A 16,599-nucleotide genomic window follows, 5' to 3' on the forward strand; every position below is an offset into this window, starting at 1 on the left:
GGGTGCGGTGTGTTTGTGATTGACTGGAAAGGAACCGAGGAAACATCTTGGGATGATAGAAATGTGCTTCTTTTGTCTTGATTGCAGTGCTGCTTACGTAGGTGTATACGTTTGTCAGAACCTGTAGAACTATATATTTAATAATGCGGTTTTGGAATATCAGCTATTTCCCAAAGTTGGTTTAAAATTTCTTCTTAGCGTTTTGATTACAACTTGATAATTCTTTTATTGGTGCTGATGTGTAGCTCTTGTATATTTGATAATTAATAATTTTTTAAGTGTGTAATAACTTTAATCTAGAAACACCAAAAGCATGTGTTGCCTCTTGCATTAGAAAATTAATGATATACCTCTAGAATCTAGACCTTTTAAAGTGGATGAGTTTTTCATTTGTAAGGAAAAGACACAGCACAAATATGTCCATTTTTCATAATATGCCTTTTTGATTCTCTTTCAATATTAATAGGGAGCTTTCTTTGCTTTGTTCTGTTAAAGTATTCTGTGCAGAATATAAATATTAGACTGCTAGTCTAATCACAAGGTTGTTATAAAATTAGGCGGTTTTTTGGAGCTGCTTATGAAGGTTTTATCTGCGCCCCCTGGTGGTTTTGATTTCTTATTTGGGGTAACATTGGAAATACAGTCATTACTTTTGTAGAAGATGAATTTTACAGACTTTAAAACTTTTAAATTAATCTTTATGTTGAAAAACTACCCAATAGCTTCTATTGACAACACTATAAGGCTTTATTCTTGGGGTAGTCTTTTTTTTTTTAAATAGCTACTTTCTTTCTTTTCTTTCTTTTCTTTCTTTCTTTCTTTGTTGGGTCTTCGTTTCCTGCGAGGGCTTTCTCTAGTTGCGGCAAGCGGGGGCCACTCTTCATCGCGGTGCGCGGGCCTCTCACTATCGCGGCCCCTCCCATTGCGGGGCACAGGCTCCAGACGCATAGGCTCAGTAGTTGTGGCTCACGGGCCCAGCCGCTCCGCGGCATGTGGGATCTTCCCACACCAGGGTTCGAACTCGTGTCCCCTGCATTAACAGGCAGATTCTCAACCACTGCGCCACCAGGGAAGCCCTCTTGGGGTAGTCTTTACAAGGTTATTCAGTACATGTTTCTCGGGACTTCTGGTGGCATAGTGGTTAAGAATCCGCCTGCCAATGCAGGGGACACGGGTTCGAGCCCTGGTCCGGGAAGATCCCACATGCTGTGCAGCAGCTAAGCCCATGCGCCACAACTACTGAGCTTGCGCTCTAGAGCCCACGAGCCACAACTACTGAGCCCGCGCACCACAAATGCTGAAGCCCGCGCACCTAGAGCCTGTGCTCTGCAACAAGAGTAGCCCCCGCTCGCCGCAACTAGAGAAAGCCCACACGTGCAGCAACGAAGACCCAATGCAGCCAGAAATAAAAATAAATTAAAAAAAAAAAACACATGTTTCTCCATAGGTAATTTTATCATATCTGATGGCTCTTTCCACAGTACCTCTAAGATCCCATATTAGGGATCTATAGTTTTCATTCTATAGTATAGTTCTAAATATCCTGCCATACAAACGAGATAGGGGCATATGTTCTTAGAAATACATAGTCAGGATGAGACTGGAACATTTTATGGTGCCAGAAAATAAGGAAATGCTCAAATTGGGGATTGTTGAAAAGTCACACAGGAGCCAACTAGAGGTAGTACCTAAAGAACAAAGCTGGAATAATTTGGTTAACAGGTAATGACATTGGATTTTAACCCATAAGATAAAGTAAGTACCCATGAATCCATGCTGATACGAATAATTGAATAAAGAAACAAATAGGGAAAGGGGACAGGTTTGTTTTGTTTTGTTTTTTGACAGGAACAGTCCAGTTAATAATGAGGGAAAAAGAAAATCATTATTAGGCAATACCACAGTAATAAAATTTTGCAAACAAGACCTACCTAGATGATGCTCAAATTAGAGTTTGAGGAGAAAGTAGGATATTTGAATAGTCTCAGAGTATTCCCCCCCAATATTTTTTAATACAGAGGGAAAGATAGTAGATTTATAGTGGAGACATCTGGCAGAAACCACCTTGGCCAAGTGATCAAAATTAGCATCACTAGTGAAAAGACATGTTGACATCATGAACCCCTTGATAACGATGCACTGAGAAGGACATATCATTTCTATGGTATTCTTGCCCCAAAGGATTCTAATCATGAAAAAACATCAGCAACTCACTCTGAGGGATATTTTACAAAATACTGGATCAGAAGTTTCAAAGTCATGAAACACAAGGAAAAAATTGAGAGTTGTTACAAATTGGAGGAGACTTAAGGAAAAATTTCAAAAATGTTACAAAAATAATAGAGTTTCCAAATATCACTCACCCAAGCTTCCTCTGATGTTAACATCTCACAGACTTAAAGTGCAATTATCATTATCAAAATCAAGAAATTAACATTCTTACAATACTGTTAAACTATATATTTTAGTGAAAAAGGAAATTGTGACACTGGAAAGTTTTTCTTTTCCAGGATTCTATTCAGGATCCCACATTGCATTTAGTTGTTTCTTTGAAGATAGTATTATCACTAGGAGGATTTGATAAGACTTGCTTTATTTTGTTTTAAATTGTTAATGGACTAATAGGTAATAAATTATTTATAAAGTGGCTATTAAAAGAATTTCCTGAAGGAGTAGTCTTGTTGCTACTTATTACTGTTTTACAAATTTGGGGAATTGGCTAAAATTTGAGGAAAGTTTATTTTTCTACCATTCTGCTTATTTCTTTTCCTTTTCATTCTGAGAAACCTCAAAATCACCTAACAGTGGAGTAGCAGCTTGGTGTGTGTGTGTATAGTAATAACAGTGCTTGACGAGTCAGAGGCCTACATCTCTTTGCTACTGTTGGGAATCTTGTACATTCTTTTTTTCTAAATGATGAAAAATATATGTATAATAAAGAGAGATGGTTAATGTTTCTTCATCTGAGAAGATGATGAATGAATAAGCAACCTTTCTATCGCTATTAATATTATATACTCTCTAGCGTTAATATGTCCAGTTGGAAATATTTATTTAAATTTACTGTAGCAACATGAGCTCTCTAAAAGCAACTTCTTAATTATTTTATGTGGTAATATTAATAAGATTCTTGAAATCACTTGTTAAAATAGGTAACCATCTAGATTTCACATTTATTCCTGAGTATATTCAAGGGTGCAGTGATCTGGGTATGGTCTCAACAATTTAATTTGCTGTTTCCCATGTAAACATTCCATAGTAATACCTATATTATTATAATATATACCTATATTATAAACTCAGACTAAAATATCTAAGTTTTTAATGTCTTAAATTTTAGAGACATACATATATGTATGACTATAAGATTAACCATTACAATACTTTGTATAATATAATGTAAATTGAATATGTAGGCACTTCCAACTACTAAAAAAGATAGTCCTCCCAAAGGTATCCTTACAAAAAGTGGAAAAATAACATGAGTGTCAGCTTGGCAAAACATATGAAAAACAGTATCTCTGAGTCACAAGATGAGTCAAAAGGGTGAGGTTTGTTTGTTTTTCCTTGTTCATTTGTTTTAAGGGAGTATGATCCCAAGTAGCGGAAAAAAATCTTTGATGAAAGTTGGTGCCAAAAGTTGGAATTCTTTATATTTAGCTTGTACGAAGTGCAGAGCTGAAGCATTTAATGGTGCTGCCAAGGTGGGTTTGATCTGTTTTAAAGATCTGTGCCTGATTTTTAGGATATTGGTAATAACTGTAAATGGAAAGTAACCTTTAAAAATTTAACCTTTATAAAATTTTTTCTTAAAAAATTTAATTAAAGAATTAAAATCGAAAAATGCTGGGTTTTCTTTGCTCATACTTGCAAAGAATATCTTTAGAAGAATATTCAAGAAGCTGGCAACGTTGGAGGGAGGCTTTGAATATTGAACTGTGTTCAAACCATGTTCAAATTTTGAACCATGAACTGCTAGAAATAAACTAAATTAAAATTTTACAAGATAAGTGAAAATTAGAGTGCCTGGTACATAGAGATTGATTTAGTCTGCCTGGTAAGAACCACCCGACTTCCATGATCAGCTTAGCATTGTTAATCCTGTAATATCTTACTCAGCATACAGTTGGTTGTATGTTATGGCAGGTGCAGACAAACAAAAGGGTAACAAAAAAATTTTTATGATATATTTTCTTTGTTATAAGAAATTAGTCAATCGTATATGCAACTCTTTAAATTGGAAATTAAACTCTTGGATAAGTGGTGAATTTTTTTCCTATAATTATCACAAAATCGTTTGGTAAATCTTGCTGCCTCTTTTTGTTTGCTTTTAGTTGACGCTGATGAAATTAAAAGGCTAGGAAAGAGATTTAAGAAGCTCGATTTGGACAATTCTGGTTCTTTGAGTGTGGAAGAGTTCATGTCTCTGCCTGAGTTACAACAGAATCCCTTAGTACAGCGAGTAATAGATATATTTGACACAGATGGGAATGGAGAAGTAGACTTTAAAGGTAAGGAAGTAGTTTTTTTTAAAACTACAAGTTAGATAATCTATGATTAGTCTGACAGCTCTGTGTACAAAAATGTCTGAAAAATTTAGTTTTTCTTCAATGTCTTTGTATTACTGGTTTTCTTATAAAGATAGATTACGTTCAAACCTCAAAATCTGTGATATATGAACCTTAATGGACTAATAAGATCTTTTACTTTTGGGGTCATAAATGATCAAATTACCCTTTAAGGTAATCTAAAAAAATAGGATTTACTATTTCTTTTGTTGTTAGAAAATTAGTCTCACTTTAGGGAAACTTATAATATTAGAAGCTACATTTTTAAAACCTTTTATAAAAGAATGAGACTTAATACTAAGTCAGCAATAAAAAGTAAGCTGAAGTAATAAAGATATGAGTATTACCATAGAAAGGATTAATTTAGTTAATCTAGATGTTACAAAGACAGTAGTGCTTTTGCTAATATTAACCATTTGATTCTACACTTTAAAGTAAATAAACATTTCATTTCACCAGGGAATCAACAGATTTTGTTATTTTAGTTTGAGGAATTGGATTATAAGTGAAGGGCTTTAAAACTGGTTATGATTTAGTGTTCATCAGGCAGTGAAGAAAAATGACCATTTGTTATGAAACTTCCAACAGTTTATTTAAATGATTCTGAATTTTGGAACCAGAAATCCAAAATTATTTTTTTTCTGCCAAACAACGTAAATTTTTTTTAAAGCCCCCTTTTGTCATATTCTAAGAAAAAAGAGTTAAATAGCTTAAAGAATATGTTTTTGAGTGTTATGCTCTGTAGCGTAAGTAAATATTTGTTTAAATTGATTTGACTTTAGAGAACTCCAAGTTCAGATTAAAATGTATATATATAGAACCTCATTTGTTGCGAAGTTTCAAATTTGGCTTTTTCAATTTTAAACACCGCTAGTAATATTTTCTTTTGCAGCAAGAAAATATCTTTTTGTGAGCATGTAGGGGTTTGTGTGTATGTGTGTGTGTGTGTGTGTGTGTGTGTGTGTGTGTGTGTGTGTACGTATTGTTTTTCTTTGTAAAAAATTGAAACTTCTGATTTGTAAACACTTTTTATTCTTATTCAGAGTTCATTGAGGGAGTCTCTCAGTTCAGTGTCAAAGGAGATAAGGAACAGAAGTTGAGGTGTAAGTATTTCTCTTCACTGAGTTCATTCTCCCTCTTAGACCACTACCCCATACTGCATTATGACCTCCTTTTAAAATATTCTAAAAGATGTCTTTTATTCTAGATCCTTAGTAAACATAACAAAAATTTTACATTCTGGAGAAAATCCTTTCTGGACATTTGCAGTTTGCATTTTTTAATGATGTGTCATTGTTGCTTTTAGTTGGATAGAAGGAAAATAGAATTTCCTTCTACAGCCATATGAATTACATGTCTTAGATAAGAGATTTATTTTAATTGAAGTATAGTTGATGTACAGTGTTTTATAAGTTACAGGTGTACAATATAGTGATTCACAATTTTAAAGATTATATTCCATTTATAGTTATTATAAAATGTTGGCATGAAAGTGAGAAGAAATGCTCTAATGTGATTAGGTTAACTTCATTTACACTCGTATTCAGAATTATTTAGCCAGAAGTCCACTATTTTGGTTTACGTAGGCTGCCTCTATCATAGGGAACATCTGATATCTTTTTCAAGCATTCAGCTCTTTTTTTTTTTTTAAAAAACATCTTTATTGGAGTATAATTGCTTTACAATGGTGTGTTAGTTTCTGCAGCTCTTAACTAGAGAGATGTTGTATTTAATAACAGTTCTCTGAGGTGCTGGCTATATGCAAACATCCTTTGCAAACGAACTCTTTTTGATATAAATGAGAATAATAGTAATAACAGTTGCTGTCTTTGATTGTATATTATCTCATTCAGTACTGTAAAGAACCTGGGAGGTTAGAACTATTATTAGCCCCAATTTTATATGTGCAGAAAATGAAGCTTAGGAAGGGTAAATAACTTACCTCTAGGCTACACTAATTGGCCAAAGCAGTCTTGACTCCATAGCCCATATACTCTCTTTTTTTTTTTAAAGATTTTTTTTTATGTAGACCTTTTTTTTTTTTTAATTTTTGGCTGCATTGGGTCTTTGTTGCTGTGCGTGGGCTTTCTCTAGTTGCGGCTAGCGGGGGCTACTCTTTGTTGCAGTGCATGGGCTTCTCATTGTGGTGGCTTCTCTTGTTGCAGAGCATGGGCTTTAGCACGTGGGCTTCAGTAGTTGTGGCGCACAGGCTCAGTAGTTGTGACTCGCGGGCTCTAGAGCGCAGGCTCAGTAGTTGTGGCGTACGGGCTTAGCTGCTCCGTGGCATGTGGGATCTTCCAGGACCACGGCTTGAACCCGTGTCTCCTGCACTGGCAGGCGGATTCAGGGAAGCCCAATGTGGACCATTTTTAAAGTCTTTATTGAATTTGTTACATTGTTGCTTTTGTTTTATGTTTTGGTTTTTTGGCCGTGAGGCATGTGGGATCTTAGCTCCCCAACCAGAGATCAAACCTACCCCGTGCATTGGAAGGTGAAGTCTTAACCACTGGACTGCCAGGGAAGTCCCATAGCCCATATATTCTTAACCATTTTCACCTAAAGACATCTCTGGGTAGGAAGGAGCTGTCCTCATAGTAGAATTCTAATTGTTTGGCAGCTTATTGTTCTCTCTCTCATTGAAAGTATTCGTTTGTGATTGCCTTTGATTTTGCCATTGATTTTCCTTACTCTCTTTTTAGTTGCTTTCCGTATCTATGACATGGATAAAGATGGCTATATTTCCAATGGGGAACTCTTCCAGGTGCTGAAGATGATGGTGGGGAACAATCTGAAAGATACACAGTTACAGCAAATCGTGGACAAAACCATAATAAATGCAGATAAGGATGGAGATGGAAGAATATCCTTTGAAGAATTCTGTGCTGTAAGTACTTTCATTAGTTACGTTTCATGAAAACATTTTTAATACCACTTAATAGAGAATTCCTTTATTTTGCCCTAGACATTTCTATTTTTGATTTTGCCTAATTGCCCCATATTCAAGGTTTTGAAATGTTCTTTGTTGTAATTGTTACTAATTTTATTCTCAATAATTAATATTCTCAGTGATTGTCTGATAAAACACCACAAGAATGGTACTAGTAACTTTTACTTATTATTGGTAGCCTCCCAAATGAACAACTAGGTTGTTTGAAAATACTTTTGTGGGAAATATGAGTTCATGAGTTTCAGCTAGGAATCCAGAGGCTTGGTTTCACGAGGACAACAGAAATGGAGTCCCTGTCCGTCTTAAACTCAACAGCTAAGCATTGTAAAAAGGTGATTTTATTTTTCTAAGCTACTGATGGGTAGGTAGTTCTTGTAATCTGGGGCAAGGGCTCCACAGAGGCGGGGACTACAGTTGTGGGAAGGCCTAGACAACTAGCTCTAGGTGGAAACTGGGGGCAACGGCTCAGCTTCCATTTTACTGCTTCTCTTCGTTACTCCTGCCCCTAAAGCAAAGATGCTAACTTTTTTTGTGTTAAAAGCAGTTTTAACTGTAAGCTAGAGATACTGGACAATGCAAAGGAACGGCAAAGATAACAAAGAAAAATTTTGGGAAAATTTCAGTCATGACTGGGAAATCTTTCTATAAAAGATTTTCCTCCTCTTCTTCTTTTCATTTTTTACTTAGACGACACCAGGGAAAACAAATTACTTTGGTTGTGTGTTATATAAGGACTTAAGTATCTACTTCAGCATTTAAGTAGAAGTTCATCTGATCCTTTAAGGATCTTTCTTCACCTCAAGGGAATACTATCTTTGCAGTTTGTTTCAAAAAGTAGGGTGGTGCTCTAGTTTAAAGAACACTCTAGGGGGCTTCCCTGGTAGCGCAGTGGTTGAGAATCTGCCTGCCAATGCAGGGGACACGGGTTCGAGCCCTGGTCTGGGAAGATCCCACATGCTGCGGAGCGACTAGGCCTATGAGCCACAATTGCTGAGCCTGGGCATCTGGAGCCTGTGCTCTGCAACAAGAGAGGCCACGATAGTGAGAGGCCCGCGCACCGCGATGAAGAGTGGCCCCCACTTGCCACAGCTAGAGAAAGCCCTCGCACAGAAACGAAGACCCAACATAGCCATAAATAAATAGATAAATTAATTAATTAATTAAATAAAATAAAAAAATACTAACTCTTTTTGGAAGAGAGTTAGATAGGCTTGAGCCTTGAGATTTGGAACCCATGCCAGGTGGTACTGCTCTGTGTCCTGTTCCTCCGTTGTGTCTCCTCCCTCACTGTTTTTTAATAAATAAATTAATTTATTTATTTATTTTTGGCTGCGTTGGGTCTTTGTTGCTGTGCGTGGGCTTTCTCTAGGTGTGGCGAGAGGGGGCTACTCTTCATTGCGGTGTGCGGGCTTCTCATCGTGGTGGCTTCTCTTGTTGCAGAGCGCGGGCTCTAGGCACGTGGGCTCAGTAGTTGTGCCTTGTGGGCTCTAGAGCGAAGGCTGAGTAGTTGTGGTTCACGGGCTTAGTTGCTCCGCGGCATGTGGGATCTTCCCGGATCAGGACTCGAACCCGTGTCCCCTGCATTGGCAGGTGGTTTCTTAACCACTGCACCACCAGGGAAGTCCTTCCTCCTTCACTGTTGCCAGCACTTGCTGAAGGACTCCCGTGGACGGGCATCGCATTGTGTGTGACATGAGACCATGCTGGTAGTGGCATCATAGGTAGCAGCCAGTTTTCGAAAGAAGGAAAAAAAAATTAATTCCAAGACTTGAGGGAACAAAACGAGAAAGGGAAACTCTTGACTGGAGTGTTAATGGAAGGGATGTATATAAGTGAAGACTACTTGCATTTAGTAAATATACACTAAAACTTACATGTAAATCACTTAGCAGTGAAAGGAAATTAAAATACATCCGTAGGTATAGAAATGATACTAATTACACTGAAGATACAAGCTAAGCTTTGAGTTTGTTTTTCAGCATTTTGTGATAAATTGCCTTTACTTGTATTTTTGGAGGGCATAGTTCAGGAATGAAGAAAAATGTTTTGTGTATTAAGCCAACTTTTTGGAACATTTATCAAGCTCTTAACTTTGGCTTCATTGATTTCTCTTTATTCTGATTTCTTAAGCTATAACAGTGAAAGAGAAAGGACAGTTTATGTATGTATGTATGTATGTATGGCTGCATTGGGTCTTCATTGCTGTCCACGGGCTTTCTCTAGTTGTGACGAGCGGAGTCTACTCTTCGTTGTGGTGCACGGGCTTCTCATTGCGGTAGCTTCTCTTGTTGCAGAGCATGGGTTCTGGGCGCATGGGCTTCAGTAGTTGTGGTGCGTGGGCTCAGTAGTTGTGGCTTGTGGGCTCTAGAGCGCAGGCTCAGTAGTTGTGGCACATGGGCTTAATTGCTCCGTGGCGTGGGATCTTCCCGGACCAGGGCTTGAACTCGTGTCCCCTGCATTGGCAGGTGGATTCTTAACCACTGAGCCACCAGGGAAGTCCCAAGGAAGTTATTTTAAAAGATCACATACTACATATCTACTTTAACATTTTTCAGAATACTTAACCATGCACAAATATTATAAATGATTAGTGACAGGATTAAAGTTGGTGGATTGAACACATGTATTTAGTTTTGCTTCCTCTCATAACTCCACTGAAATTAAATGGGTTAAAAAGAAAAGGTTATAAACCCAGAAGGACCAAGTGAATAGCAGAGAGGATAGTAACTAGATTTGGCAACTTATAAAGTTGAATGGTTAATTGGTTTAGCAGACAGGAGTAAAAATTCGAAGCTAGAAACTTGGAAAGCTGAGAAGCAACTTGGTTTATAAGGTGGAATCCCTGAAAGGCTCAGAAAGCGGTGATACGATGTAACTGAAACTGGGTGTGAAGGTGAGGCTAACAGGAGAATTGCTTAAAAGTTTAAGAAGCAATTAGAGCAACTTCCCTGGGGGTCCAGTGGTTAAGACTCTGCGCTCCCACTGCAGGGAGCATGGGTTTGATCCCTGGTCGGGGAATTAAGATCCCGCGTGCTGCACGGTGTGCCAAAAAGTAAAAGAACAAAATAAATAAGTAAAAAGAAGCAACTGAACACAAGGTCTCCTTCCGACTCTGTTTAACTTCTCCTGCACTTTAGTGCGAGATTGGAGAAAGTGAAATAGGGCTGGGTGTGTGCGTGCGTGTGTGTGTGTGTGTGTGTATGTGTATGTATTGGGGAATCAAGTGAAGATAAGCGTATTTGTATTTTGACACCTCCAGCCTTCTTCTTCTTCCCTAACCTGATTCCCTGGCAGCTAGACTTGTACCCTCCAGGCAAGCGGTGGGACAGCCCTCTTTGGGAAGTCTGATCTCCAGAAATGGTCTTACCTGATCACTCAAAGCACAGCCCACAGTCAACAGCCCCATTTTGTATGTGGAGGCTCTAGTGCCCTTTCCACAGGAGCAGAGAGCCACGGGTCATCAGACATTCAAGGAAAGCCTCTAATATGGATTATAGAGATGAGATCAAACCTGAAAAAGAAGCTTGGAGAAGCAGGCTATGCAAGGCCAGTAACAACTTTCAGAGTAGAACAAAAATCTGTCATGGTTATCCTCAGGGATATAATATATTGGATCTTTGAAACAAAAATTGGAGAATATATAAAAGAGCTCTCGGACATTTAAACTTTGAAATACATTCTAGGAGGTCTAACACCCAGATGCTAGGGTTCCAGAAAGAAAATGCAGGGAAGGAAATGTCAAAAATGAATCAAGAAAATATGTCAGAATCAAAAGTAATTAGCTTCTTTGACCCAAAGGACTTACTAAGTACCCAGCATAGTATATAAAAATAATGTGGGCCTAGGCACGTTGTCATGAAATTTTAAAACAGATGGTTCTACAAACCTCCAATGAGCTAAAGTAGAGGGGTAGGGGAAGGGTGTCATACAAAGATTCAGGAATCATAATGGTGGCAAATTTCTCAGCAGAGTTGGGAACTAGAAGACAACGGAAGCATTGCCTTCACCATTTTGAGGGACAGTTATTTCCAAGTGAGAACTCTCAATAAACTCAAACTAGATGGGAGAAATAAAGACATTTTCAGGTATGCAAGGCCTCCCTTTTTGGGAAACTACTAGAGGATGTGCTCCCACTATAAAAAGGTTATAAATCAAAAAAAGAAGACAATGTGGGATCCAGGAAGCAGAAGGTCCAACATGAAAGAAGGAAATCTCTAGGATGATGGTGATGGCCTGGATTGGAGCAGGTTGGAAAGCTCTGGGGGTGATTTCAAGACAGTAAAATTGATAGAATTACATAATATATTTAAGTGCGTTTAGAGCAAAGTTTAGGGTTGAATTAATGATAAATACATAGAACACCTGGCAAAGAAAAAGATCAGTTATTAACTGTAGCAAAACAAATGTGCAGGAAAGAAAAAGTAACTATAGTACACAGTTCTCTTCTGCTGTAAGTAGTATTCTATATAGTCATAAATAAAATGCTGAATTTCTGTCTAATCAAAAAAAAAAGATACAACTGTTTGAAGCGTGGGAGAGGTGGGAAGTATATGGGGTAGAAGACAGAAGGGAGAGGGGTGTGTGTGAAAGTCTAATCTTCATCTTCTGTGGTGGGAAGTCAGCGGGTGATGCCTAAAACTTTGAATCCAAGAAAAAGCAATGTAGGGGTGTTATTTGGAGACCTGTAGGTGAATACTGGGAATCAGCTGAAAATTCTAAATGATTGCCTCTAAGTAAAAAGAAACTTGAGGGCAGGATAGCAAACTGCTGTTTTCATAACAGAAGTTGTAGAACTAGTTGGCTGTTTACGCTTTCTTTTTCAAAAAAAAATTTTTAAGGTTTAAAAATAATACAGACGCAGCTATGCACAACAACGTGGATGAATCTCACAAACGTAACATTGAGTGAAACAAGCCAGACACAAAAGATTTCATTTATAAAATGTATAAAAGCAGACCAGAGAAACCTATGGTGTTAAATCATGGTAGTGCCCACCTCTGGCGGGCGGTGGCTTGGGAGGAGGGGGGTGGCCAGTGCGGGAAGCGGGCCACGGAAGAGCCCCGGTGATGCCCTTCCTGGCTGCTGTTTTCTTGGGTGTTCACTCTGAAAATGCGTCAAGCTGTGAACATTTATGGTTTACTTTATTTATGTAGGTTATACTTAATAGAACTTATCCCCCGAATAATAAGACAGGTAATTGCACTTCACGTGGCCATGTCGGTATTCACTGAGGTGCCTGCAACAACTTTACAAGCATTTGACTCCATGGGAAAGTCATGTGCAGAAAATTTTATTCATTTGTTGCCTTTTGATATATTCTAGAACAGACTGACAGTGAAGCCTGCATTTGGTTTCTGACAGGTTTTATGGTAACATCTGGTTATCATTTAATATTAAATTACTAAAGGCCATGTCGAAACGACAGACGAAAGAATGGGCCAAATCCTGCATGTGGCCTGTTTTGTATGTTTTTGAGCTAAAAAAAGTTTTTTCATTTTAAAGTGGTGTTTAAAAAAAAAAAATGGGAGAAGAAAATTCAAGAGAAACTATACATGGCCTACAGAGCTTGAAATATTTACCGCCTAGCCCTTTACAGAAAATTTTGCCAGCCCTAGTGCTAGAACACAAGAAAATGTTATCCTAGGAGAAAGAAGCCATGAAAGTTCTAACAAAAGGCAATGCAGGTTTTTAAAAACAACAGCTTCTGGAAATGGCTAAAGTAGTATGCTTTTTAAGCTGTAGTTTTGGTAAGGTGGCTAGATTAGTACAAAGGAGTCCCTCGAACCTGGTCAAGTTTGATTTGTTCTGTCTGTTGCAGGTTGTAGGTGGCCTCGATATTCACAAAAAGATGGTGGTAGACGTGTGACTCTTCTGTAAAGAGTACCACCCAACACTTTTGCTTTCTTCTCCATCTCTGAAGATCTGCTCAAGACGTCCAGCAATGCTCTCTGTGTATTTAAATGGAAGTATTTTTCTCTGTGAAGCCACATTTTCCAACATGAGCCTCATGAAGCCAACTAAGTGTTATTGAGCTCTTATTCTCTCAATAACTCAGTGTAGCACTTTAAAGCTGAAGGACAGCAGCATGAAAAGAGCATATCAATGTGGTGAAGAAAGGGAAGGGGTTGGCTTTTTAATTTATTTTTCTTCATCTTTTATAACAAGAAAGTATCTATATATACATATGTAAATATTTATATATAGATATATGTAGCTTTCTATATGTGTAGTAGGTTGGCTTTAATTTAATATACTTGATTCAGAAACAAAATGATAGAGTACAAAAGTGCCAAGCAGAACATTCGACATCCTCACTTTTATTTCACACAGTTTTATATATAGATTGAAGATTGTACGATTTGAGCCGGGTGTTAGGCCAGCTATTTTCCTTTTCCTGCTCTTTCTCTTTTGAGAGATTGACAAAGCATTTGTTAACATCTTATTCTCTACCTTGATTACATTTTTGTAACAGAGGAGTTTGTAACTTTATTTATACCTATGATATGTTTCCAGGGACTGTGTCTCGTTGCTGTGCAGCTTTGACGACACCTGTGCTTGAGCAGAAAGTATAGTTCAGGGCTGCTGCTCTTGTGTTCACATAGTAACAGCACAGAGCTTACGGCCCACCTCACTCTGTTACTTCATAACTAGGAGCCGTTACATTCATTAGATGTCCCTGAGTAAGTGTCAGTTTGTTGTGATTTTATTCGTAAAGGACAGAAGCGATCTGAGGCAATCCTGATTTATCTCAGGCATGACTTATTGAAGAGTTCCTGAAATAATCATGTTAACTGCTTAGGATATCCGTTTATTTGTTTCATTACATGGGTGGTAAATTGTCATTAAACTTATGTTTAAACCATAAATTTCCTTTCTCTGTTTCAAAAGACTTGCAGCTGATCTAAAACTGGTGATATTTAATGTGCATGTGTGTATCTATACACCCACATATACTTATTTATGACTTACATGGGAGAAACCTTACTAATCTATATGCCACAGAAGAGCAAAATTATATCCAAATTTATACCTCTTAAATTTCTTTACCACAAGGCATAGAGAGTGCATGATGGTGTTCTTGATTTGCCCACATATGTAACAGGTAACTTAATAAATTTGTGTGATATAAAAGTAGTGTACCATGTTCCACCACTTGATATTATCCCTTCCCTTTTCTGCGAAGGTACTATTGGCTGGAAGAAGACATTCTGGTTAGCTTTGTAGGACTGTAGTCTTTCCCTATATAGTTTTTCTAGAAAACTGGTTTTATAATCATGAGTGGGAAAAGGCAGGTTGAATCAAGAGGAAAGAATCTTAATTTGGGCACACCCGCCTGCCATCGCTGTTCCTTCAACTGAGTGCTGCACGCCATGGGCTCTGTCTGTGAGAGAAATCCCGGTGCTTGGTGTCCTTGCATGACATGGAGTTTTGCATGTAGATCGATTTAAAATATGTACCTCTTGTTTACATAATTTGCATAATTTTAAAACATAATGTTGCCAAACTTTGGAAATGTTAATGTTCAAACTGAAAATCTCCACTACATGTAACTTTCTTCCTCTGGATCAGTACGTGGCTTATAATCCCAGCCAGTGGTTTGATCTGTTCCAGTGTCAACTGCCATGTGCTCTGCTTCAAGGGGGGAACTAGTCTTTTGTGAATTTTTTGTACATAAGTATTTGTTACAAATATTTTAGCAAATGCTTTCTATTTCTCTTGCTTGTGCATATCTTGGCTGGCATTACAGAAAAATAGTGCAAACATTATTTCCTTACTGGGGACTGAGGGTTTTTTCTTTCTTTCTTTTTTTTTTTTTTTTTTTAGCGTGCGTGGGTCGGGGGGTGGGATGGTTTATGTTGAATGTTTAGTTTTTCTTCTGCATGAGACATCATGTTGTGGGATCTTTAGAAAACTTCATACTGTATGAATAAGAAAATAAAATATTTGAAACTTGATTGAGTGTATTCACAGTGGTCTTCAGGCTTTCCCAGCCATTGGATAGTCTTTTTTCATTCTTTCAGATTTTTAAAAAACTCTAGTAAGTTGACATTTGATCTTTGACTATGAGCCATAAGTAAGTCCGCTCTGTCACTGGGTGAAAACACAAGTCATCATAATGACCTGCAGAACCCGGTGTGTCACCCTTCCTCTGCTTCCAGCCTCCTTTGCCTCCGTGCTTCCCCAAGCCTTTGGCGTGCTTCCTCTGTGGGCCTGTGCACCATCTCTTCCCCCCCCAGGCTACCCACAGGGAATGCTTCCAAGGGTTTCAGCCGTGTCCTGGTTCAACAGGAACTCTCCTGGCCACCATTTAAACACACTAATACACCTGATTCTCCTTTACCCCACTCTTTTCTTCCATAGCATTTAACCTCTTCTGACATGATTCACTTAAGCATTTTGTATTTGTCTTCCCCGGTTATGGAAATGACACGAATGAAAGCTCCCCAAGGGCAGGGATTTCTGTCCCTTGTTCACTGATAGACCTGCTTGTCTAGATTCTGCCTAGTTCTTAGTGTTTAATAAATACGTAATCAATGAATTAGGTAATAGGAGACACCTTGTTTCTACAGGTTGTGATGTTAAATTCTATCCACTACTTTCTCACTCTTCAAAAAAGGTAAGCATTAGTATAATTTTGAGACTTACTCATTCAACAGCTCTGTAGGGTTCCTACGCCATGCCTGCGCTGTAATAAGCACTTGAGGTTCTTGTGACGGGAAATGATGTACCTGGCCCAGATGAATGATGGGCTCTTGGTGTTCTATACCCAAGACACCCATATCGTCAGGCATGCACCAGTTATGAGATACTATGCACTGGATTCCTTGGCTCTTTGAACTAGGAGTATAAGTTAGTTAGGCCTAAACCAATAGTTAACATTTTAAACCCTAGGTCTCCCTTTCTTTACCTAGTTCTAATGGTCTTAAGAGTAGAAAAGATGACAAAGTGAAACAGCAATGCACGGAATGGGAGAAAATATTTGTAAATCACGTATCTGCTAAGAGATTGCTATCTAGAATATGTAAAGGCTACAATTCAAAAACCACCTGATTAAAAAGTGGGCAAAAGGACGTGAATAGATTT

At 38.0% G+C, this 16,599-nt stretch overlaps 1 protein-coding gene across 1 annotated transcript in view; it reads left to right on the forward strand.

Moving 5' to 3' along the window:
* Window positions 1-15,470, forward strand: part of PPP3R1 (protein phosphatase 3 regulatory subunit B, alpha) — a 55,316-nt gene extending 39,846 nt beyond the window's left edge. The window contains exons 3-6 of the mRNA XM_057558802.1: window positions 4,335-4,511; window positions 5,612-5,671; window positions 7,268-7,452; window positions 13,334-15,470. Coding sequence (XP_057414785.1) covers window positions 4,335-4,511; window positions 5,612-5,671; window positions 7,268-7,452; window positions 13,334-13,381 — 470 coding nt within the window. The 3' untranslated portion in view covers window positions 13,382-15,470. The remainder of the gene's footprint in view (window positions 1-4,334; window positions 4,512-5,611; window positions 5,672-7,267; window positions 7,453-13,333) is intronic.
* Window positions 15,471-16,599: the final 1,129 nt, after the last annotated feature.

The sequence above is a fragment of the Balaenoptera acutorostrata genome, chromosome 12 (assembly GCF_949987535.1).
Source record: "Balaenoptera acutorostrata chromosome 12, mBalAcu1.1, whole genome shotgun sequence".
In the NCBI taxonomy this organism is placed as follows: Eukaryota; Metazoa; Chordata; class Mammalia; order Artiodactyla; family Balaenopteridae; genus Balaenoptera; species Balaenoptera acutorostrata.